Genomic DNA, 25,311 nt, shown 5'->3' on the forward strand with positions numbered 1-25,311 from the left:
CAATTAAAATAAGTTAAATTAATTTAGGTTTTTTTTTTATCTTCTAGAAACAAATTTCCACGCCTATCGTTAGAGGAAAATTTTGTATAAACGTATGTGTGTTTATTGTTTCAAGTTAAAAATACGCTATAGAAATTGTATCCGTTCTAGGTGTGGATGTGACTGCTAATCAGGACGAAATATCAGACCATGAGATTTTCCAGTTGGAGTTCGACAGCGCTAGTAAGCGATGGTGCATCCGTACTATGCAAGATAAATACTGGAGCCTACAAAGCAGCTCGGGAATCCAGGCTAATGCTGACAAAGGGTAAGGATCACACTTTTTTGTTAATTCCCATAAGTTGCATGCTTCATTACTGATTGCTAACTGTTATTTTTGCATTCAAGGAAGGGATATAAGGAACCGGTAGTGATATTCGCCTTTTACATTAGAAAAACTGCCAGAACTTAAAAATCATTGCATGGAATATAAGTGCATACATCTGGTCATCAATTTTGCGTTAACATTGCATAATGCATGTGTTAGTTTTATAATTAAAAAATACATTTGCCTTAATATAAGACAACACCATATAAGAAATGAAGTTGTTCCACAAAACGAAGAAAGGTTGCATATAGGATAGCCTCCCATATATAAGCTTGATATCTTGAAGATGCTGTATGAGAATGATAATTAGCTTCAAGACAACAAAACATCCTTTGGAATAAACTAAATAATTGTTAATTAAGAAATTGGTGATAAACTGTCTGAATTTATTTCTTAGATGTTAAATTTTATATGCAAGATAGATATCCCTTGGAGATGCTAATTAAGGAGAAAAAGCCATCTTACCCATATGGGCCAATATTACAGGTATTGTGCATGGAATAAAGTTTGTACGTTACCCAGCGTTATTCTTCAAAGAACTGAAAACAATGCTAAATAATTAACATGTCATCATTAATATTTCGAATAATCGTAACTTATTAATTATTCAATATATTATTAACAGTTTATTTAAAACTATTAAGGGATAATGGAATTTAGTTGCATAACATATTATAAAATTGTGCAAGTATTTTAAAAATTATACCTCATAATTTTATTATTAGAAAAGAATCAAAGCTGATAATGTTATTATACAGTATTCATTTTCATTGTGTAATATTTATCGTTTTTAAAGATTTTCTTAACGCAAAAATGCATATGGAAGCTTTTTTTTCGTCAAAATTTCATACCCGTTAGAAAAGCTAAGTAAAAAAATTAGGATTTTTTCCTTAATTGTTACACGTTTGAATGGCAGTTGTTAATGATGCAATGAGAATAACATTTGGAAAAAAAAAAAACGCAAGGTTTTAGTCTTATCTAATTCCTGAAATAAGGCTACAGATAGTTAATTCACTAGACTGTGTCAATAATGGGAAGGTTTTTCATCTGCATCATTGTTTTTCACTAACTATAGATAAAAAATATATAAATCCGAATGCATTCTTCTCTGCATATTAGCTCGCTCATTTCACATTTTGTTAATAGCTTTTGATTCTTATTTAAAAAACGAATAGGGAAAAGAAAAAGAAATACTTGAAATCATTCTTTTGTTGTTTTTGAAGGCAAGGTTTCTTGTTGTCTTTGTTGATCCGACATCATCATTGTTAGTTTATGACGCTGATGTTGGTATATCGTCATCACTATATAAACCTATAAATCTGAGGGTTTTTTTCCCCCTGCTTTCGCTTATTGGTATTTTCTTATTTATATTCTGATATTTTACACTACAGTGAAAGATAGTATTCATATTCTATGAGATGAATATGTGAGAATTATTGTGTAGAGATCATAGCTGGATTTTTATCAAAATCAAGACCATGCCATCCCCCCTTCCTAAACAAAGATTTTGAAGATTCAGGGTTTCTGGCGCGCTTCAGTGATTCAGCAAAGAAACATGCCAGTTTCATATTTAAAATTATAATTTAAGATCGAAATACGCGAAAAAATAACTCAAAATAAAATAGCCTACCATCTATCGAACAACACAAAAATCAATAAACGGCTGTACATTTATTACGACGTTTTTATTTATTTTATTTCTCCTATTTGAATTAGCATCTCCAAGATGCTAAGTAAAATATTTTTGTTCTTTGAAGAAAAAATATCTCATATCCCTCTCCCGCGAAGAACAGTTATAGAGACATTAGGTTATTTCGAAGCAGGAGAGATGAAAAATGAGCAACACGGACTCGAACCATAGGACTCTCGAATACACGCCGAGCGTGCTGACCATTACAACACGAAGGTATGCTAAGAAGGCGGGAGAAGTACCTTATACAGTTTCCCATAAAATAGGAGTCAGTCTATGATTAATTTTACCATGTTTCAAGCTGATCTGAAATTGATTTTTGAGATTGCTCCTTTCTCGAAGACTCTCTTTTTCTTCTTTTCTATATTTTCAGATAATTTCTATATATGAAAGGGATATATAAGTCCTTCACAGAGGAAAGAAGCACAGCAGTTCTGTTAAAGCTTTATCTAGTTTGAAAAAAAAAACTAGTTTGAAAAATTTATTAAGATAACATTATTTTAAGAGTTCTTTTAACAGAATGATTTTCCTGTGTAGTACGTGATCTGTAAATCTATCCCTATAGCTGTTGCGTATAAATCGCATAAATTCACAGGAAAATGTTCTTGAAAATAAGTAACAATAAATGGACAAGTATATTTTCAATTGTGCTACGAAAATTGCCCACTTCAGAATAGTTTGCATGTACTTCCTTGAAGCATTTTTCCATCTTCTCTTTCCTTGTTACTGTGATTTCAGCAGTCTTGCCAATCTGAAAAAAAGTGGTAGCATTTGAAAAGAGTTTGAATCTAGAATTCTTGCTGAAGTCAAATATGGCTACTAACTGTGTTAATTCCACTTCAGGTTTGTTTTCTAGTACTAAAAAGTCTTGTACTAAAAAATTTCTAGTACTAAAAATTCCGAAAGATTTTTACTAGAGAAGAAGGATGTTTTCATCTTCTTTATAAGGAAATATGTATGCTAAAAAAACTACACTTTGTACCATTCAAATGTACTCAAAATTCAAATGTATATGCTGCTGCTTGAAAACAACACGCTTGAATTTATTACGCATTTACATATTTTAGCAGTGTAACTCATAATATTTATTACATAATATTATTATACTTTCGACTATTATCATCTTACACATAATTTCTAGTCGATAGTCACTCTCACGCCAAACTACTTCAGCAACAAACAAAACAAACAACAACAACAAAAAAAAAAAAAAAAAAAACCCGCTCTATGTATGCCTTGAATTTCTGCAACATGAATTTTCTTATAAAGACAGGAAAAAATCAAAGGGGAGGATAATGTTACATGATCAAGATAGCGAAAATAATAATTTAAATTCAGAAGAGCTAATCATGAACGTTTTGACCTTTTACAGTATAAATTATTAAGTTTTGACCTTTTACAGTATCACAAAGTTCCAGAAAAAGAAAAACTGAAAAGATGATGTCAGATGGTCTTGGCATTCAAAGGATTGGGCTACCATGTTCAAGAAACTTATCAAGGAAAGAAAAAAGTGTGGTATCAGTTACCAAGTTTTCGCCAAATTTTTCTAGCTTATTACTTTTGAGCGGAACGCCCTTTATAATTCTTGAAAAGGAGAATATACAATTTATAAACGAAATAAAAAAAATCAACTCCATATAAAAATTAACTTTCCTTTAATTAGTAGTTTCTTCTAGAATTCATATAGAATTGAGAAGCGAGAAATAATGATTATCGTATCTCGACTAACAGAATAAATTATTCAGAATTATTTAGGTAATATCAGTCAGCTTAAAATTAATTCTGAACATCGTGATTGCAGCAGATATATAAAACTCCGCTGATAGACAAGACAATGGTTTCGATAAATAAAGATTTAATTTTTTAGGCTTGTATGGCTCACAGTGGATATTCATAATATTATGAAAAGTTTGGCAGTTTAGAATGAAAAGCAGGAAAAGAAAAAGAAAGATAATTGCATAGACAGGGTATTATATATAGTCAAGGGCTTAATCGGTCAGTCGAGTGATTTCTACACACATTAATGCAGTGGTCTAAATTCAATAGAAGGGAAATGAAATAGAAAAATTAATTTTTGATACATTGATTAAAACGCAAGAACCAAAGAATTGTTATCAGTTCCCGAAAAAACATACATGCACAGAACGTTGGATTAACCTTAAACTATGTGCATGTTTTTTTTTTTTTTTTTTTTTTTTTTTTTTTTTTACATAATCCAACGCGAGCAGACTCGGTGGTTCGATACGAATATTTGCTTTTTTTTCTCCTTTGACACTTCATATCTCTCAATAGTTCGCATTCATTTGTTTAAAAATTAAATTGGCCGTCTACCAGTGAGCCCCCACATACAATGGAATTTCTCAACAAGAGATCTCTTATTTCGTGTTCTTGCCTTCTTTCTCCTTGAATTCTCATACTGTTGGACTTCTGTTTTATTCCAAAGCAGTATGATCCTATCATATTTCAAAATAATATGACCTATATTTCTAACATTTGCTTTCAAATTAAGCACAGTTAAATTTGCATTTAATGCTTAATATCACATCCCAGTGTGCCCGGAAAACATACTCACAAAGTCAGCTCGACAGTATACGGGATTTAAAAGTAAATTTCTGTCGGTCGATCTGTCTTACTGCGCAGTAGAAACTGACGATTTTAACGCACCGCAAACGCATACGCAGCAGTGGAAACGGGCCTTTAAAACGGATAATAGATTCCAGATTATCGAGTTTGTTTTGTATAACATGAATTCGCTCAGCACGAATTTTTTTAGAAACCGAAAGACTGTGCGATTCGCGGTATATCTGCAGTTAAGTTTCGCCTAATCGAATTATTAGTCTATTTATAAACATAGCTGTCTAAGAGGTATCGACGCTTGTCTCCGGCGGCCATTCACCCTCTAGGTCAGTCATTCAACCACCGTTACGAAAAAAAAAAAAACAATGGGGGATGAGACTCCATTACTTAACGCGTGAAAGAGCAAAATTAAGGCGCGGTTTTGTCGTTTTCTTTTGGAGGAAGTTGTTATTAAATTCCCTTTCTCCTTTCTGGAATTTAGATTTAGATCTTTCCTCGGAGAAAATGTGTGAGCACCTCAGAGGTCTACAAAGATTTTTTTTTGATTTTTAAAGGAATAATATAGAGACTATTAAAAATGTATGTCAATTTCCAACACTCTATGAAGAATTCTAAAGATATGTAAAGATATGCTGTTTTTAAATATTTTGTGATTTTGCCGCGGTAATTGAATTTTACGCGGCGTAAGTGCGAAGAACGTGGTATTTAAAAAATAAAGTGAAGCACATAACACTGCAGTGGAAATTCTAAACATATGCTGCTATTCAGCTTTTAAAAAATTTGTTATTTTATTGTTGAACTATATGTGACATAAGTATAAAGAAAACGATGCTTAATAACAAAACTAAAAAGACCCCCCAAAAAAAGGTTAATATGAAACAAATTAGTAGACTGCATAAAAAAGTTTTAACAAACCCATTTCGGTTAGTTTCAGTTTTTTTGGTCTTAATTGTGATGTAGGTCGCTACAAATAATTTGATATTAGATGAGTGCTTGCCTAGGGAAAACACCAATTATTCTGCAGTCGCGAGCGGATTGAAGTTAGAAGATCACTGAAGTATGGATTACGTAGTAGAAAATAACGGCAACTTTTGAAGAATTAAACGATCACTTGATAACCCAAACATATTTCTGTTGCTAGTTGAGTATTCTCTGACTTGGTTCGTATGCGAATTTGCTTGTGACAGCAAAATGTTTAATGAAATAAAAATGAATATTTAATCTGACCCGGCTGTCACGATGCTCTTCAGTATGGATCAACAGTCTAAGTATCTGAGCTATCAATATTTCTACATCATTATATCTAAGTTTTTTTCGTTACAACGAGTGCCTGCTTCATTACAAACATATATTTTTTTCTTTTTAGTTCAGCAAATAGTCTCTTCAGCCTGGAATGGCAAGAAGACGGTAGCGTCAGCTTCGTGGCCAACAACGGGAAATACGTAGTTGCAAAGAAGAGCGGCCACCTTTATGCTAATGGAGAACAAGGAGTTCAAGATGAGGCCCGCTTCTATTTTTACCTCATCAACAGACCAAGTCTTGTCTTGAAGTGCGAACAAGGGTTCGTGGGCTACAAGAGTCTCTCTAATCCTAAACTTGAGTGCAACAAAGCGGCGTACGAAACCATAACTGTCGAGAGGGACGAGAAAGGTCTATGCTTCTTTAAAGGTAACTGGTTTTTAATAAAAGGATTATTTAAGCGTAATTACAAATAAATTGTGAATAAAATTTAACGCGTGACTTTTTAATTAGATATAAAAGTAAAAAACTGAACATTCATCTAAATTTGAAATTTCAACTATAGTACTGTAGTATTCAAGAATAGCAGATTTTCTTTCAACGCTTTTAAGTGTACTGCAAATGTGTCATATACCACATGAAGATCATTTTCTTACAGCTCAGACACCATCCCTATAAGATATTTAGCATGCTCTGTCAATGGCAAAGAGGTATTTGAGTTTTCCTATTTATTAATTAAAAATATAATTATCACCGAACCTGCCTTGGTTAACGGAGGTTGACACCTTTTGTCAACAAATAGTAGTTGGCAATTGATTACAGTGACCAGGTCTGTCTAAAATATGAAAGTTGTTCATACTATGGCTTACACTAGCCATAGTCATATAACTTTTAAGCATAAAAGAAACTTTCACATTCAAGGCTTAAATTCAGGCAAAGGCCTGGCTCCAGTATTCTCAGTTTTTTTATAACATCATAAATCGGAGCTTCAGATAAAATGAACTCAAGTATGTTTATTTTTAGTTCAGGATTTGCCGTTAATTATTAATTTTGTATCTTTACATTTCATTTAATTTTAATTATTCATTACTTTATTTATTTATTTTTATTTAACATTCCTAGTGGCCATCCATAGGACTCCAGCACTGCTAATTCTAAAAATTGAACCCTGCTTAGATTAACAAAATTTTAGATCTTACTAATTAAAAGACATTCAATCACAGAAGGATTATCTTGCACATATTTATAATCTTCCTGAACTCCCAGTGAATTCTAAATGTCAATTAACGAAATTAAAATAAAACATCAATAATTTTTAAGCATCTCCTTAAAAGCGGAGAAATCAGTTAAATATAGGATGTGCCCTTCTCCTAGGGAACATTTTCTTCTGGTCGGAAAATAGCGTCTTGTACATTTGATGGTTTCCTCTTTGCCAAATGGCGTTATGTTCATTTCGTGCTTTCGCTTCGTTATGCCAAAATACAAAATTTTGATTTCTTACACTGAAGCTTCAAGCAACCTTTCATTACACAATGAGGACTTGCAGTCGAACAACGATATTGTGCTTATGAAAAGTTATGCACTCGTGGAAGTTAGCATTCCTTAAAAGAGAAAATAAGGAAAGCAAATGCGATATCTGTCTTCAGAGAATAGAAAGATCTAAAAAAAATGGCATTTCAAATTGATGATATTAGAAAATACAAGTTACTGGTGGGTGTGGACTATGAAAATTCAGGGGTAAAGAAGAATTATAGAAAACAGTGTAGTGCAACATGTAGTCCAAAATTACCATAACTATGAAAGCAGAAGGAATTTGCAAGGCGATGAACACCTCGCGGCACAATACACATGAAATAATTAATAACCAAATGCGAAAATGTATTACCTTATAAGGCATTTCTTCCGCCTTCTTCTTAGCGTGCCTTCGTGGTGTAGTGGTCTGCATGCTGGGCGCGTATTTCAAAGGTCCGTGGTTCGATTCCCGGCGAAGGCTTAGCTCATTTTCATGACTTCTGCCTCTAAAAAATACCTAATGTCTCTACAGTGGCGCCCGAACTAAAAGGGTGGTGGATGATGATTCTCCATACCCAGGATTTGACGAATGGGTCCCCTAAAACCCCACCCGCCTTTTAAAAAGGGGGTATATAAGGTATTTCTCCTACCTTCTCAGCGTGCCTTTGCGGTATAGTGGTCTGCATGCTGGGCGCGTATTCTAGAGGTCCGTGGTTCGATTTCCGGTGAAGGCGCTGCTCATTTTTCATGACTCCTGCTTCACGGACTGTTCACGGACTATTACTGCAACAAGGGCATCTTAGAGATAATGAAGCAAGTGAATGAAAATAATTATATCCAAGAAACTACAGATTAATGTAAAATGTAGAAAGGCGGCCTAACCGTCAGATTGCTAGCAATGACTAGGATGACTTCCTAACCCTGTAGTGCCATTAACTTAGTTTGGCGGAACAGGTTAAGTAAAGTGACCATATGACTCCTGCTTCCAAAAAATACCTAATGTCTCTATAAGCTTACTAAGAAACCTCAAACAAACTCCACATTGCAATTTCGCTTTTGCTGTCATTACTTTTCTGAAGGAACATCTACGTGGAGCTAATTTTCAGCCGGAAGAACCATTTGGATACAGAGATCCATAATCGTCTGGGTGTGTATCATAAGGACCTTTATAAAGAAGCAGTCCAATGGTCTGTTGCTCACCAGAACAACTACGGATTATTATGGTGAATAACTTTTAAATATCTTGAAGTTGTAAAGAGTTTCAGAGTTTGGTACCTTTTCCACTGAAAACTGTCATAGAATGGTTCGAAGTTTTTTTTCCCCCCATTAAAGCAAATCAAGATATTCCCTAATAATTTCTTTATGCTTTCCCTAACATGTAACAGAAATTTACAGCATCAGTATCTGAAGCGGAAACAACATTTTGAATTTACTTGTTCAGATTTGTTTTTAAACTCTAAAAGAATAGTAATGAATCGCTCTACGAAATATTCATTTCAGTTTCTAGTAATGTTAGATAGAGTAATTCGCATACAAAAGCTTCTTTAATCTCTCTTCTTTAGCAAAGAGAACAGGAAGAGACTAAAGACTTGGTGCATATTTTAGAGCAGAATGGCCATTTCCGCTATATTCTGAAGGCTAATGTATTCAGAAAAGTTTTTTATAAAAGGATGACAGGAACTGCATTTAAAACAGACGATTCTGTGGCTTCGCGCAATTGCAGATTGCATGAAAGAAAATAGGGTCCATCCATATATTCAAAATATGAGCCACATACTTATAAGTAATAAAAAATTTTTATAAAAGGGAGGATTGTTCTCTTTTTAGAGTAAATTGATTTTAAACTCATTTAACAAGGAAAGTATTCGAATAGAAAACTTTGAAATCGGCCGTCTCAATAGAGTAATTAAAATGATTATCGAGGGGAAAGGGGAAGAAAACGAATTGTTATCTAAAATGTTTTGATTACAGTATAGTATCTCGAGGAAGTGTTTATCACGTAAAAAATAATAAAAATATTTCGCTTATTTTCTTAAATAAAAATTATAGCTTCTGCTGCCCACTTATGAATCTAAATCTCTGCTATTCTAAAACATTAATATTTAAACTCTAAGGGTTTAGAAAAGAAACTACGGAGTGTTTCTGAAAATCAAGTGGCGCAGAAAGACAAATATCAAAATACAGGGTGATTATAATTAAAGTTTAAGTTTCAAAACGCTATAAAAAAAGAACCACTGATGAAAATGATGTGAAATTTGAAAGGAATGTTATTGAAGAAGGCGGAAAGCGTATGGCAGAAGAAAAAATTTAGTTTCAAAAGTTAGCAACAGATGGCGCTGTAAGCGGGAGAATCACGACGAGAAACGAGAAATGATTCGTAAAACAACGGCTAAGGTGGAAGTTACACATTAAAGCGCATTGACAAATTAGAATTGTTGAATAATTTTATTTGCATGACTGTACATATCACATCGAAAGGAACAAATCGGTTTCAAGAGTTTTGCGGCGACATACCGCATAAGAACCATTCATCAAAGCAGTTCGGAACTGTCGCGAGACTGGCGCAAAACATGTTCAATATGGTGTCCACCGTTGTGTGCAACAAGTTGAAAGCAACAAACAGCATGTTCCACAACGGATCGCAATGTCTCCGGGGTGATGTTCAGAATGTGTTGCGAAATGCGTGCCTTAATTCCGCTAAATTTGCAGTTGGAGCACGGAACACAACATCCTTCAGATATCCCCTCAGCCAGAAATCACACGGAGTAAGATCAGGCGATCGGGACGGCCAGGCTGTAGGGAAATGACGGCTGATAATTCGAGCATTTCCGAAATGGCGCCTCAGCAGCTGCTTCACGGGATGTGCAATGTGCGGAGGAGAGCCATCTTGCATAAAAATGATTTCATCGACACATCTACGCTGTTGCAGAGCTGGAATCACGTGGTTGCGCAAAATCGATGCATACCTCTGACCAGTGACGGTTGCGATAACAGGACCGGAAGCACCCGTCTGCTCAAAAAAATATGGTTGTAGGATGAACGATGCCGTAAAGCCACACCATACCGTGACCTTTTCAGGATGAAGTGGTACGGGGTGCGTTGCCAGTGGATTTTCTGTTGCCCATATTCGACAATTCTGGGTATTCACGTATCCTATCAGATGGAAATGGGCTTCATCTGTCCACACAATTTTCCACGGCCATTCATTATCCACTTCCATGCGAGCCAGGAATTCTAACGCAAAAGTCTCCCTAGCTGTCAAGTCAGACGGAAGCAACTCCTGCACATGGCCAATTTTGTACGGATAGCATTGCAGGATGTTCGTACAATTTTCAGCACCGCGCTCGTAGGCCTGTCCAATGTTCAGGCAATTACTCGTGCACTGCACGGTTGCACACCACCGGCCGACCCCTCTTGTAATGCTGTGGCCACTTCTTCAACTACCGTCGAATGCACTCGTTTTCTCCCTCTACCAGATTGCACATCAAACGAACCTGTCGTTTCGAATTTTTGCATCATTTTCTTTAGACCTACGACACTCATTGGACCAACGCCTTCTTTCATACCCTTCAGTGTCCTGAATTTTTGCAGAGCTACTCTTGCACAATCATCATTCTTGTAATACAGCTTTACCAGCAGACGCGATCCTGCAGTGAAACACCCATTGCGAACGTCTGAGACGCGAAATGAGGAACAGCCTGGTACCTGGCGGCTTTATAACACTGAAATTTAACTAAAATTTTAAGTTACGTCTTCTTCCGCTTGCAGTGCCATCTGTTGCTAACTTTTGAAACTAAATTTTTTTCTTCTGCCATACGCTTTCCGCTTTCTTCAATAACATTCCTTTCAAATTTGACGTCATTTCCATGAGTGGTTCTTTTTTTATAGCGTTTTGAAACTTAAACTTTAATTATAATCACCCTGTATATTAAAATGTGCGTTATCATTATAGTGTATCTATAGAGAGACAGAGAAAGGGAGAGACGTGCAATCTATGTGTCTCTATGAAACCTTATTTTCATCAATAAATTTCAGTTTTAATACAGATTTTGTACAGACGAAATACAGATTTTATATTTTACAATTAATTTGTAAATGAGGTGATAGAAACTTGTTTTATATATAATATATATGTGCTCGCCAGCCGCCGAGCGGTAAAGTCCCTGGAGACTGGTTGTTCTGTCCGAGGCTCGAATCCCGCGAACGGGCTGGCTGCATGGTTAACGGGCTTCCCCTTGTGTAACGGCCTTCCCCTTGTGTAACGGGCCTAATACTGGCCAGTATCCCTTAGAAAGTCCTCCACGAAGGTATCCCTGCCTTCCGTATACTGCCTTAAGGTGGAACACATAAATAATATATAATGTTTATCGAATATAATAATAGCTGTTGGAAAATGTTGTTACGTGAAGATAAAAGGATTTTTTAAAGTCTGACTTTATACTGTATTCATTATCGATTAACAAAAATGTCTATTTATATTGGACGCAATTTTATAGAACCTGAAAAGAGTAACGCCTTTTCGAGATGTTAAAAAGAAAGAAATTTACTTTGTCATAGAATGGCTTTCCTATTTCATTAAAATGTTGTTTCCAGACTTATAATCTGCGAAATCCTCATATTAAATAAACGAAAATTCGGCAAAAAAATATTAGTTTTGAAAGGCATAATTTGTGAAATATCGAAAAGTTTCCGCAAATACCTGAAATGTAAGATGTGCTTACACTAGTTCATAAAGGTTTCTGAAGTTAATTAAAACGTTTCAGATTTAGAAATCATTAATCCAGGGCTTAATTTCTAAAATTAGAAGTGCCGGAGCCCTATGATAAACTATCAGGAATGAGAAGCAAGAATAAATAAATAAATAAAGTGACTAACAAAATCATTAATAATTAATTATTAAAATAATTAGATAATAAATTATTAAAGTAATTAAATAATTCATATTAAAATTTAATAAGCGATTTTTAATATAATTAGCCCAGAAGAGCTATTATTGTCTCAAAACGGCATTTTGCGTTGAATCATTTTAAATGTCTGAATCACTTTTGAAATTTTTGCCACCAAATATTATATATAAAGAAAGTAAATTATGAAGAATCTACATCAATGTACGTAGGTTTCTCACATTGTGAAAAAGCAACGGTACCTAGAATCCTCAAATTTTGAATAACATAGTCCTCCACTGGAACATGGGCACTTGGAAGCCCGAATTTGAATTTGTTTTATTGCCTATTTCATAGTTTATAAAACTTTAACGAATTTTTATTAAAAAAAAACTCAACATTTTCAAAGCTAACAGTGGCAACACTGGAAGGAATAAAACATTTTTATCTCCAGCGCGCGAGATTGTCTATCAGAAATTCTAAAGATATGCTGTTTTTAACACAATGTGATGTTAGCCCAAATGCTTTCGAAACATGTCTGTTAAATTTATAAGAAGCCCGTTTGAATACACCAATAATATGAAATCTGAAAACTTTTAGTTTTTTTTTTTTTTTTTTTTTTTTTTTTTTTTTTTTTTTTTCCCTCCTTTTTTATTACTAAAAATAAAATTTTCGAGGTTGAATTTCTATTAAAATTTGTGATCAGTTACATAAAAGGAGTGCCGCAGCCTACTTATTTAGGGCTTCGGTGCGCTGCGACTATAATTATGATTTATCCCTAAAACTAAGAAGTACCGGCTTAATTAAAGCTCTGCATTAATGACAATGGTAATTAAATGATGGTCCCTGTTTTCGAATATCTCGTTTCACACGAAAGTTTGCAGAGGAACGTACAATAAATGAATGAGTATTAAAGGATGAAATTTTCTTGTGATCTCATAAGGACACAAAAGAATACATCCTGCATATTTCAACAATTACATGGAATAGAATGGTCTCTTATGTGATATTATGCAAACTCCAGAAGCTTTTAGAAAGGATTTGTTAAACCATTTTGTAACAGTCTCTGGAGTATATCTTGCACCATTTTCCAGTTCCGGTTACTTTTTTCACATCCCGGAATTAGGGGGGAAGGGAGTTCTCCTGCGAAATAAGTGAACAAAAATATAGATCTCCTTTCTTAATGAGAGAGAATGATTGTAGACGTAAAAAAAAGGGGTAAAAGCTACTGGCAATAATATACTGCGAAAAGCGAGCGAATGACTTCCTGCAATTATGTTCAGCAAAGAGTGCTGCCGTAATTAAAAGTTCTTTTCAACTGGAAGAAACTGGACTTTTATGAAAGTTGCAAAAATTTCATGGACAGCAGAATTCCGTATAACTGAACTAAAGGGGGATGGAACCGTTTCGAATTACAATGTTCATCAATCAAAGCATGAAGATTATTTTCGGTAGTTATGTGTAGAAATCAAAGTATCCTATAACATTAATATTAAAGTATATATTACAATGCATTTGAATATCTATAGTGTATATAACTGAATGATTGTCTTTTAATTTTTGTTCTCGCAAAATGCCTATGGATAACTATATCGTGCTTTATCTATTAACAGCCATTTTGCAGTTTACTATCTGCGCTTCCAATACACTGAAGTCGTTTCTTTTCATTATAAATCGAAAAGGAAGCACAAAACCAGAATTTTACAAGAACAATCACTAAATCGCAAAATCACTTTTTTGTTAAAATGTTGCGTGTGTTTGAAATTGTTGTATATCCTACAATTTTAATTTCATTCATGTGATCCATATTAGCTGAAATAACGGTTTTACACCCGGTAGCGAACACTTTTTAAGCATTTTTATAGTTAATATTATTTATTTATTGGGCGAAAACCTTTTTCAAGACTCCATTTTTGGTGTAAACTCTGTGTTCTTTAAGTTGTCTTGTTAATTAGCAAACTGGTTGACTATAAAGTTATAAATATATCTAAACTTTCACTTTTCACCGTCTGGATGTAAATTTAACTTAGGCACGTAATGCTGAAGCTGGCATTTAAAAGGCATAATTTAAGAAGGAAAATAATTTAAATAGGTAAATTAAATAATGGTTCTAGGAGGTTCAATTTAAAGAAGCAAACAATAAAAACAACTAAAGGCTTATTCTAAACGCAAAAAATGCAAGCTAAATCCAAAAAAAAATGACTTACTTACTTAATTGACTTGCTGCCTTAGAGCGGCCCCTTTGATCAGTCGAAGCCCTTCGAGTGTGCTTCTAACTCCCAGGTGGCGAGCATTTATTGGATCCTCCTGGAGCGAGTCTCAACATCAATTCTCTCCTGTTACTCACCCATCTCGCTTACTTCTCCTTCCCGACAACGTCATGTACGCATGAGCAAGGACATTTATTGCTACAAGGACTATTCTGCTTATTATACGTTATTATATTATTTATACGTCATGTTTCCATGCTACGTTTATCACATATCTTGTTAGCAAGCGATAGGGCTCCGGCCCAGGGACCCGTGTTTCGTGGCCTGCGGCCACCGAGGAAGCAAAGATAGACGCATCTACCGCGTTATATTATATGTAATGAAATTGGGCTTACCATATTAGAAAAATCTAATGAAATATTAATTCTTTTATGGCGATTTTAAGTGAAAATAATTTTAACGAAAGCGTGCCGCGTTCTTTAAGAATGTAGGAGCACCAATATATGTAAAAAGAGGTCATAGGAATACCATTAAACACATTATGCTGAATTGGGATGTCATCAGTATTTCTGAGCTCATTAGATCAAGATCTGATCGCCACTAAGGCTTACAAGACCTTGATCTAGGGATCGATGGTGGTGCCAAAATCTTATAGCCCGTCATAATTGTGTTTTTCTGTCACAAAAGTAAAGAAAGCAAACGCTTCCTGCTCCTGAAATAGCGTTGTGCCTAAAGTCTCTGAATTGTTTTTATCTGCTGTTAAGTAAATAGCGGTCGGATTTTGGGTTCTGCTTTAATGTTGTGTAAATTTTAGGAATTTTATTATAAATCACACTTCTATCAGCTTGAGGGTTTGAGGAATGGCATGAGGCTTACGCTTATGTTTTCAACTTGTCTATGTATGAAAAAACTGAAACCTGTGCCGAACATGGATTTTCCTCTAACTCATTCATTTACCAAACACTCTTCCTCCTTCTCAGATTCACTCAGGCAAATGTTTCACACAGCAATATCGATTCATGTTGTATATATACATACATACAATTCAAAAATAAGTACACAATAATCAACAATAAATAAAACAAACTATTTACAATATAAGCAGTATTTTCAAAGACTCTCTAGTATTCAAAATGAATTTCAGTAGAAACTGAATTCCTTTCAATAAATAGGATTAGGTCGGGAAATTTTTATCCAGCATATGCGCTGCGAAAGATCCTAAAGGGGACTCATACACCTTAAAACCCATAAGATGTTCGAATAGATGACTGTTGCAAGAATTGGGATAACTTATTTATTTTAAAAGCAATTACTACCAACTTTTTACAACTGACTACATAATATAGCTGCTTTCGGAAATAGTAATCAGAAAGTTTGTGTTGCCACAAATATTTTTATAATTTTTATAATTTAATCCGCTTTGTGATAACATTTTTCGTCATGTTTCCAACTTGCACGCACAGTTTAAAACATTCTGTTTCATAATTTAATTCCATATTTAATATGTAGCTTTTATAACATTTGGAAACTAATGTGAACCTAAAATTCTAAAAATTTCATGTTAAATTTTCATTTTATTTTGAGTTGAGTTTATAAAATATTTTATTTAAAAAATTTTTAATGTTTTCGCCCATAAAATTTTTCAATATTAAAATATTCATCAGATTGTTAGTTCAGTTAGAAAATAGTGCTCATATAAAGAATTCCATCAAATTTCAAGTATGTACCATTAGCCATTTTTAAAATATCATGCGCGCAAGGTGGAAACACGGCGAAATATTTTGTCACAAAGAGAATTAAATTACAAAAATATTTGTGGCAACACAAACTTTCTGGTTACTAGTTTCCAAAGCACGTATATTATGTAGTCAGCTGTAAAAAGTTGGAAGTAATTGCTTTTAAAATAAATAAAAAACCCAATTCTTGCAACAGTCACCTATTCGAAGATCATGAGGGGTTTAACCCACCGGGCGGCTCGCATTCAAATCTATTTACGTCTCGAAAACTGCAGTAAAAATTAACCATGTTTACAATTTTTTTTTCACTTAGAGTGAACCAAAATTGTCCTGAAAACGGCCTTTGTTAGATTTTCTTCCCCCCTCCTTGTAGGGCGATCAACAAGGCGTTTCACTTAAGTGATGGCTTCCTACTGTCCTTTGATTACCGCCTAGAGGCGATTAAGCAGATGGGCTGCTTTTGCCCTTACGGAGGTAGGAGCACGTTTTGTGTCCATGCTTTGGTTAGACGAAAAAAGATATTTTTTTTTTCTGGAAATCCAAAACAGAAAAGGAAGTTTTGTATTGCATTGTTACTAATTTTGTGCATATTTCTAATCTTAATTGCTTATCAGAGCCGTGCCAAGATATTTTTTCACATGAGGCAGAAAGGTCAATGCGCGTCCATATAAATATAAAAATAGCTACACTTGTATTAAGCAAAAGTAATTGTATTAAATCAAAATGTCATAACTCTTATAGCAGAATTATACCATAATTCTTAAAGTATTTTTTAATCGTAGTTTTATAAATTCAGAGAAATAATGTAGCCAATTATTTATAATTTTCAACTGAAAACGTTAAAAAATTCGTTTTTGATAAATAAGAAATAACACTGAAATGCATATTGCAGTAATTTCCAGGTTTTCTTGCAATTTTTTTGGTTTGTTTTATTGATTTAAGTTTGACGAAGCTTATTTCCCCTAATAACTAAAGTAATTTTCGAATTCGCATAGCCAATTTGGCGCCTCTTCTAGTGATTCACATGAGCCCGGCTTTGTTGCTTTTTAAGTATAAATGTTATTAATTTTTATTGCGTTTCGGTATTTTAATGTACGTTTATAGAATGTTAATTTGTTTTTATATGCATATTTCAGTAATATAATCTTACGACTAGTGAGACAGTGTAGTTTAACTAATTTTCTGTTTTTGATTCATGTTATCGAGCTTTAACGCTAAGAAAAAATTTATAAGAGGCTTAAAATACCTAATTCCTATTGAAAGCTACATGTAATTGATAATTAAATTACTATTAAAATAACAAACACATGCTCAGTGTCAGTCATTTCGACATAATGTTTGTAATTCATTTTACCACAAATTTATTTCGTTTATCTTGTTTCATTTTTATAAAAGGGGAGTTTACCTTCATCGCATTTATTGGTTGATTGAATATTTTGAAACAAATTTCAGTCATAATAACCTTATTAAAAATTTTCTACATATAGACAAGATGTCACAGATACCTCTCAGTTTCCGAACTAAATTACATAGTACTGAAATTCGGTGCATTTTCATATGATTATTTTTGACAGAAAGAGTTACCTTACGTAAATCACAAAAGAACATTGTTTTAATTCTTAATTAAATATAGCACTTGTATTAAATTGCTAAAATTCATTGTTAGGAAAATCTCGCTCTAAAAAATTAGACACTTTTACCTTTCAAAGTGGAATTTTTGTGGTTTTCTCTGTGCATAATGTGGGCGCGAGTAAGTTTTTCTTAGAATGTCCTCCACGGAGGCATTCCTCCCTTTAGGCCAGATAGCTCTCCCTTGCTTTGAAGGAAAAATAAAGCAAACCAAAACAAAAGCTTCAAAATTGGTGTTTAACATTTTTTTGGGTTCAAATACGCAAATTACTTAGAGATCTCAATTCACATTATCAAATGTTATTAGTTAAATAAATAAAAGCAAGTTCAGGATTTCCATTTAAATTGTTTGTTTTAAAATAAAAAATAAGAACAATCAGTTTTGAATAAATCTTGTCAACATCAAGCAGGGACAGGAACATGCCAATGTAAAATTTAATATTAGGCCAAAAAGAAACGCTTTGACGTAGATTTTGGATAAAACTTAATCAAATTCGCAGGTAGTCAGAGACAGGCCTTTCTTCAGTAGAGAGAAAAAAATGTTTCTGAAGTATTTGTGTATTTATTACATAAATGTTTTAATGCTTCCATAGCACTGCTAATCGATAAAATTTATTTGATGAAAAGTAGGAAGTTTGCTTTTAAAATTCCGATTTTTCAACCTTTTTCAGTGACATATGTGGCATCGAAAAACACGTCTGGCCAGGAGGCAGATTAATGGCTGAAAAATTCTTAGAATTTAAAGAGGCATCGAACAAGAAAATTTAGGGATGGCGAAATTCTAAGAATTTGGCACTTGATAACGGCAAAAGTTTTAGAATGTAGAGAGCTACAGAATTTAGGCAGGGCAAAATATTTTAAATTTATAGAACATCGGTCAGCAGAATTAAGATCCCACAGCGATTGCACTGAGAAACAAATCGACCTGCTTCTCGATTATGCGGATGGACGCAGATTAACTTCCGAAAGCTCAGTGAAGCAAGAGCTATACATAATGCAGCTATTTACGATTTCTGCTATAATAAACTGAAATTTAATATAATAATTTAACACTATATATCAGTTTACGAAAACATGATGATACTTTTGAGAAATTTTCTTTAATTCCCAGTACACTAAAAAAACAAAAAAAAAAAAAAATTACAATAGATTATATAATGATATTACTAACAAAATGATGCCGATGACGCATTTAATTTTTATCTTTTTATTAATCTAAATAAATATGTCATAGAGTTTTCCATAACTTATAGTTTTGCAAATTAAAAATGTTCAATAATATAATATGTGATTATGGTATTATTGGTATGGTATTATTCAAGGCAAAGCACACGAGGGTTATCTGTCTAAATGGAGAGATGCCTTCGTGGAGGACTTTCTAAGGGAAACTGGCTCGTATACACGTTACACATGGGGAAAACCACGAAAACGACCATGCAGCCAGCCCGTTCGCGGGATTCGAACCACGAACCGAACTACCAGTGTTCAGCGTCTTTACCGCTCGGCCGCTGGTGGGTAATATGTGATTATGAAAGCTGTGTAAAAGAAGAAAAATTCTTGCACATTCGTCAGGCAGCATACGATGGGCACCTGCTTGAGGAAAAGGATGCGTTTGTAGATGACTTTTTCAGGGAAACTGGTTTGGTATATTCAACCTAAAATTCACCAAAATACCAAGCAACGAACGCATTCGCCGGAATTCAAACTTAGGTAAAACTACCAGTGTTCAGCTGCAAAAGAGAGTTAACAACATAAACAGGTAACATGTCTGAAATTAGTATTTATTGCATCCAACAGTGATATGATTTTCTGATATAATTTAATGGAATATCACTGTAAAAGAATGGGAATCTTTTTTTTTTTCTCCTTTTGCAAGGAGATTTTTTTCCGCTTTGTTTTCAACATTTGGTTGAAATGCAAATTAAATAAATATTTACAAATGCAGAATATTGGATAGCTATTGATGATTTCGAGATTCAGTTTCTGAAATCCATTTCATGTGTCATTTCCTTAAAAAGGTGATACTGAAACCAACTTTCGAGGAGTAAAATGATTACTAGAAAAGAGTTTCCGATTTCTTTCATTCTTTTATTCCCATTATAAATTTATCCCGTAGTTCTTAGAACATTCTTCTATCCGTAAGTGATGATTTGCTTTCCGAGAAAATTTTCTGAAAGGAATAAATTACTTAGTCTTCAAACCATGGGAAAATCTTGCCATCGCTGGTACTTAATTCCCTTCATTTACTGAGATAACCTGCTTTGTTATAAGTATGGTACTTCTTTTCTGATTTTTACTGAATTTGCATGCTCAAAGCTATCTAAATAAAGAAACGCGTACATATATGAAAGGGTTATATATTTTTCAGAATTCCCCTATGAGCTGTTTATTCTTAGGGCAGAAAGAGGAAAAAGCTTGCATACATCGCCATTCCCGGAAACTAGACAGTACCGAAAACATTACTAGATAGTCCGGTTTACCAAACAATAGAGTTTATCTGATTCCAAGTTGTAAAAGCTGACAGTTATAAATTGTTATGCTCATGGCGACCTTCAGAAGGCATCAAATTACTTCAAAAGTTCCGCTGCTATAAATTTTCAGACTGCAATTTTGTTCCTTTAAATTTTCAAAAATACCTATTTTTTAAGTATTTTTCGGTACTTATATTAATATTGATACAAATAATATAGAAAGCACCAAACGTAGCTATGATGTATTTTAATTTGTCCTTAGTATTTTCTCACATATAAGTATTAACACTTTGTCTACACGTTTCTAATGTTTCACCATAGTAAGCCTTCTCTTTCCGAATGTATTCATTTCCTTTTCGCTTTCGTTTTCTGCTTCTTCTTTTTTAAAAAAAAAAAAAATTATTTATTTATTTATTTAATGTTACCATATCCTGAGTTTTACTCTAGCTATTAGCTAGAGTAGCTACTAGTAGCATTCATTATAGCACATTCATTATATTCATATAGCTACTAGCTAGCATTAAAAACTAATATAGCTTGTCAATATCAACACATTTTTATCTTCAATAAAATCCACTAATTCGATTGATGCTGTAAAAATTACAATTTAATACTTTAGCCAATTATTCTGATTATAGTGATTTAAATTCGATTTTAGGCAACATATGCATTCTTTCAGAAAACGCGATATATTGAGCACCGCTGTTACAAGTAAATACTGTACATTCAACCATTTCATAATATGTAAATGTAGCATAACTTCTTTTCGAGTGCTTGCATTGAGAGTCTCCTTCAAGTAAACCTTAATGGAACTTTATTTCATGAAAATTTAGAAGTATTATAAAAGCCTCAGAATTATTTCCATTGCAAATATTTATGAATTATGCAGAAAAATATATAAGAAAAACATCAATGAGAAACTATTATCGAATATAAATTTCATGACAGTAGTAAAACATTTTTTCAGTACCGACGGTGTTAAAAAGCTCAATATTGTGATAAGCTAAATAAAAGAAAACGGTATTAAAAGTTTAATATTGTGATAAGTATACTAATCTATAACACTCATTTGATATTTTTGCCATTAGGAACTATAATGTAATTCTAACCGTTAAAGTAACATTGTATTTGTATTAACTACAATTGTAATTGTAATTTCAATTAAATTTATCAGTACTCGTTGTTTCCTGCACCTTGAGGGAGACGCATTATTATTTTTTTTTTTTTTTTTTTTTTTTTTTTCTATTATATAAAATACTGTCCTCAGAAAAAAATGTCTCTAGACATGATTCTGTCTCCAAAATTAATGGATGAGGTGAACAGAAATAATCTTGGAACAGCCTTTGGGCAAGTGCTGCGAGTATGCGAAATGTAAGACTGTAATTAAACATCCTGGAGACTACACTTTCTTAGAATATTGCTATTCGACAAATTATAAGACCTTCCATTTATCTTTAAAGTTTAAGCTATCTGTTATTGACTGAGAAAAGCTGGTAATTCATTGTAGTTACTTTGTAGTTAAAACTACAACTAATGCAGTTATAATTGTAATTGCGCCGCCCAGATGGTGTAGTGTTTAGGGAAGCCTGACTGCGATACCGAAGGGTCTGGGTTCGAATCCCGGAGAAGGCATGGCTTTAACTGTTCGTCCTTTCATAGGAGGCGATGGTGGCCCACATATTAGATGCCTCCATAATAAAGTGACTGCAACTTCTGGCCTTGTATAGACTAATGGACTGTGTTGCACTGTAACTGTTCCCAATCTGCCATTGGGGAAATAATAATAATAATAATAATTGTAATACAATGATTGTTCGAATTACAATATAACTCCAAAAGCAATTAGATTTTTCGCTCAGCAGAGTAATAAGTCGTCTTTTGAATACTACAAGTTCAAATCGGATGCCCATTTTGGCAAACAATCTAAATGTTTAGATAGCTGCGTGGATTTCCTTATGTTTAACATGAATACAAATCATTTTTTTTAGAAAGTTCTCTATGAGTACATCATTCTTCTTAAACGTTTCGTTGCATTCAATTAAATAAAGATCTTTTCCTGCTTTTATTAACGGGTGATGTGAACATGAGCCAGTTTCCCTTAGAAAGTCCTCCACAGAAGCATCTTTGCAGTCTTTACCGTAATCCAAATAATATGACAATCACAGGTGCATAAGAAAATTGTACTTTTATTTGTTCTTACGTGAAACAATCATGGAAAATAGTTCATGCAAGTACTTTCACTTGTAACTGAATAATGCATTTTGACTATTTATGGAAAATGTGTGTTATGTTGAATAAAAGACCAATTCGTAATTTTTTTTTTCCAATGGCAGGGAGTAGCCGTTTATAGACATTGATCACTACTAAGGCCGGTCATGTTATTAAGGAGGGAACTAATACGTGGGCCACCGTTGCCACCTATGAAGAGGACGAACAAATTACATTCATGCCCTATCCGGGATTCGAACCCAGGCTCTTCGGTACGGCAACCAGAGTCACGAACCGCTTTACTGTCTGGGCGGTAATTCATAATAAATGGATTTAGTAAAATGTCTAATACACACAGCAATTAAGCATACTGATTGCTGATCAGAATCCTTTTTTACCAGCTAAAGCAACAGATTGGACAAGCGTCCCGTAACAAATCCTTTGCGAAAACATCCCTTTGCACTGGCATAAACTCTTTGCTTGCTTTCCCTTAATCTTGTAATTTAAGTTCACATGTATATCGAAGATCATAAACATACATATTTGCTTACTAACGTTATGTGCATTTCGGTCTATATAAAATATTTCCTTTAAATAAACTCCTATTTATGCTGGTACCACAAACTACAATATATGTAAGATGATTCAGAAGACATGACAGAATTTTAGACAGAATATTTTTCTTATAGGTGATTATCCCGTTGTATTATTTAAAAACTCATTATCCAAAATGCAGAAACATTTCGAATATAATCTTATTGACTGTAATTTTCAAATATTATCACGATTTCCTTAGCCTATGTCACTGAAATTATAAGGGGCAGTTGTTTTTCTGATTAAATAGTTACAATTATCTGCTGCGCAATTTTAATTAAGAGGTCATTACAATTGCATTGTAATTTTTATTAGATTATATAATTACAGTTATACCGTTTATTCAATTAGATTTCACAATTAAAATGCAATTTTAATTAAAATGCATTTGAGTAAATTGTATATATAATTAAAAATTGTTACATTGTAATTACAAGATAATTGCATAATATTATTCCAATTACTATGTGTTTTCAATTGCATTCTGCAATTACATTTGCAATTAAGATCATTATTTTCCTGGGCTACGTAACTGCTTTTATCAGAAACAATTGCTATCTTAATTACATTATTATAATTACTTACTGGAGTTACAATGACAGTGTAATTGTAATTAGATTATATGTTTGCAGTTGCATTGAATATGAAATTGGATTTCACAAATATAGAGTAATTGTAATTTAAATGAAATTACGTAAATTGTAATTGTAATTAAAAAAACAGCTACTTTTTAACTATAACTACATAGTAATTGCATAATTTTATTACAATTGCATACTACACTTAGAATTACAATTATGATCATAATTTCACTATGTTAAGTAATTCTAATTATCAGAGACAATTACTTCCCTAATTACTTAGTTATAATTACCTACTGCAATTGCAGTTAAAATTACGTTGTAATTAGCTAATATTACCGTAGTTGTGATTAGATGCAATAAAATTTGTTATTGTAATTAGATTATATAATTATAATGTTTGTGATTATCATTGCATTGTAATTGTAAGACTTAAGAATTAAAATGCAGTTACATACATTATTGTTGCATTTAAAAAGTACTTACTTTCTAATTGTAATTGCGAAGCTAATTACAATTGCAATATAATTGAAATCACATATTTCAAAATATTATTGCAGTTTCTTGCAATTTTAATTTTAATTCCAATTACATTTTGCCAAACTGCATCTAAAATTTGGAGAATAATTAGGCTGGAAAATGAAAATTCTCTTTACGAGCATAAACATTTAAGTTTACTATAGCTGGTATAAGCACAGAACAGCTGGAAGTTTTGAACGATCTATTCATTCCGAGCTGTTATTCAAAACCTAACGATAAAACCCATTTGCCCCCTAGCGAATAGATAGTTTCCTCTCCTCAATTACCTCCCGCAGAGAAAAATTATCACCTGTCAGTTTACATTAAGAGCAGAGAGGGGAGGGCACTCTGAGACAGGCCGTATATATGCTGCTTTGCCGTTTCGGGCCAAAATTTAAGTTTACGTATATATGCTGCCTTGCCGCCATGAGGACCAAAATATTTGGACGCATATATGCTGCCTTGCCGCTATGAGAGCAATTATTTTCGAACGCATATATACGGCCTTGCCGCCTGGAGGGTTAAGGTGTATGAGTCCCCTTAAATAACGACCTTCGTTGAGAAGTTCACTGTGAAATGTCCCAAAATAGTTGAGCATGTCACAGTCCTGAGATTTTTTGAAGAATGTTCGTTAGTTTTTTCCTAAGATATTCGCGATGAATTCGACTCATCATCGTGAAGCCTCTGATTCCTCACACGTTCTTCAAACTGGTTGACTATCTGGTATGGAATAGCCAGGAATACCGCACAAGAGTACTGTGGGTCTGCCTCAACAAATATTGCTCAAAGGCCGCATCACGTGTAGCTATCTGCGCGTGGACCAAGGATTATGTTTTACGAGGTATCTAGAGTTCAAAACTATTTACCTCCACATCAGAATATACTAGACAGAGAGTATAAACAGGGAAATTACATAAAAAATAGTTAAAAGGGAAAACGTTAGAGGAAGCCACATGGCTTGAGAAAGATTAGGTATAAGTAAAATCATTGAAATAATAAGTTTTAATTTTTTTACAGATTTCAATTTTTTTTTATTTATTTATTTTTTTTTATTTTTTATTTTGTAATTTTTTTTTATATATATAATTTTTATTT

The 25,311-nt window shown here is 33.3% G+C and overlaps 1 protein-coding gene across 2 annotated transcripts in view; it reads left to right on the plus strand.

Annotated features, from left to right (window-relative positions):
* Positions 1-25,311, plus strand: part of LOC118203984 (protein singed-like) — a 139,210-nt gene that overhangs the window by 110,328 nt on the left and 3,571 nt on the right. For both annotated transcript variants that reach the window (XM_085810749.1, XM_085810750.1), the window contains exons 4-5: positions 151-307; positions 6,001-6,302. In XM_085810749.1, the coding sequence (XP_085666875.1) occupies positions 151-307; positions 6,001-6,302 (459 nt within the window). The remainder of the gene's footprint in view (positions 1-150; positions 308-6,000; positions 6,303-25,311) is intronic.

The sequence above is a fragment of the Stegodyphus dumicola genome, chromosome 2, assembly GCF_044657685.1.
Source record: "Stegodyphus dumicola isolate Sdum_Otavi_A_Nest chromosome 2, ASM4465768v1".
Classification (NCBI taxonomy): domain Eukaryota; kingdom Metazoa; phylum Arthropoda; class Arachnida; order Araneae; family Eresidae; genus Stegodyphus; species Stegodyphus dumicola.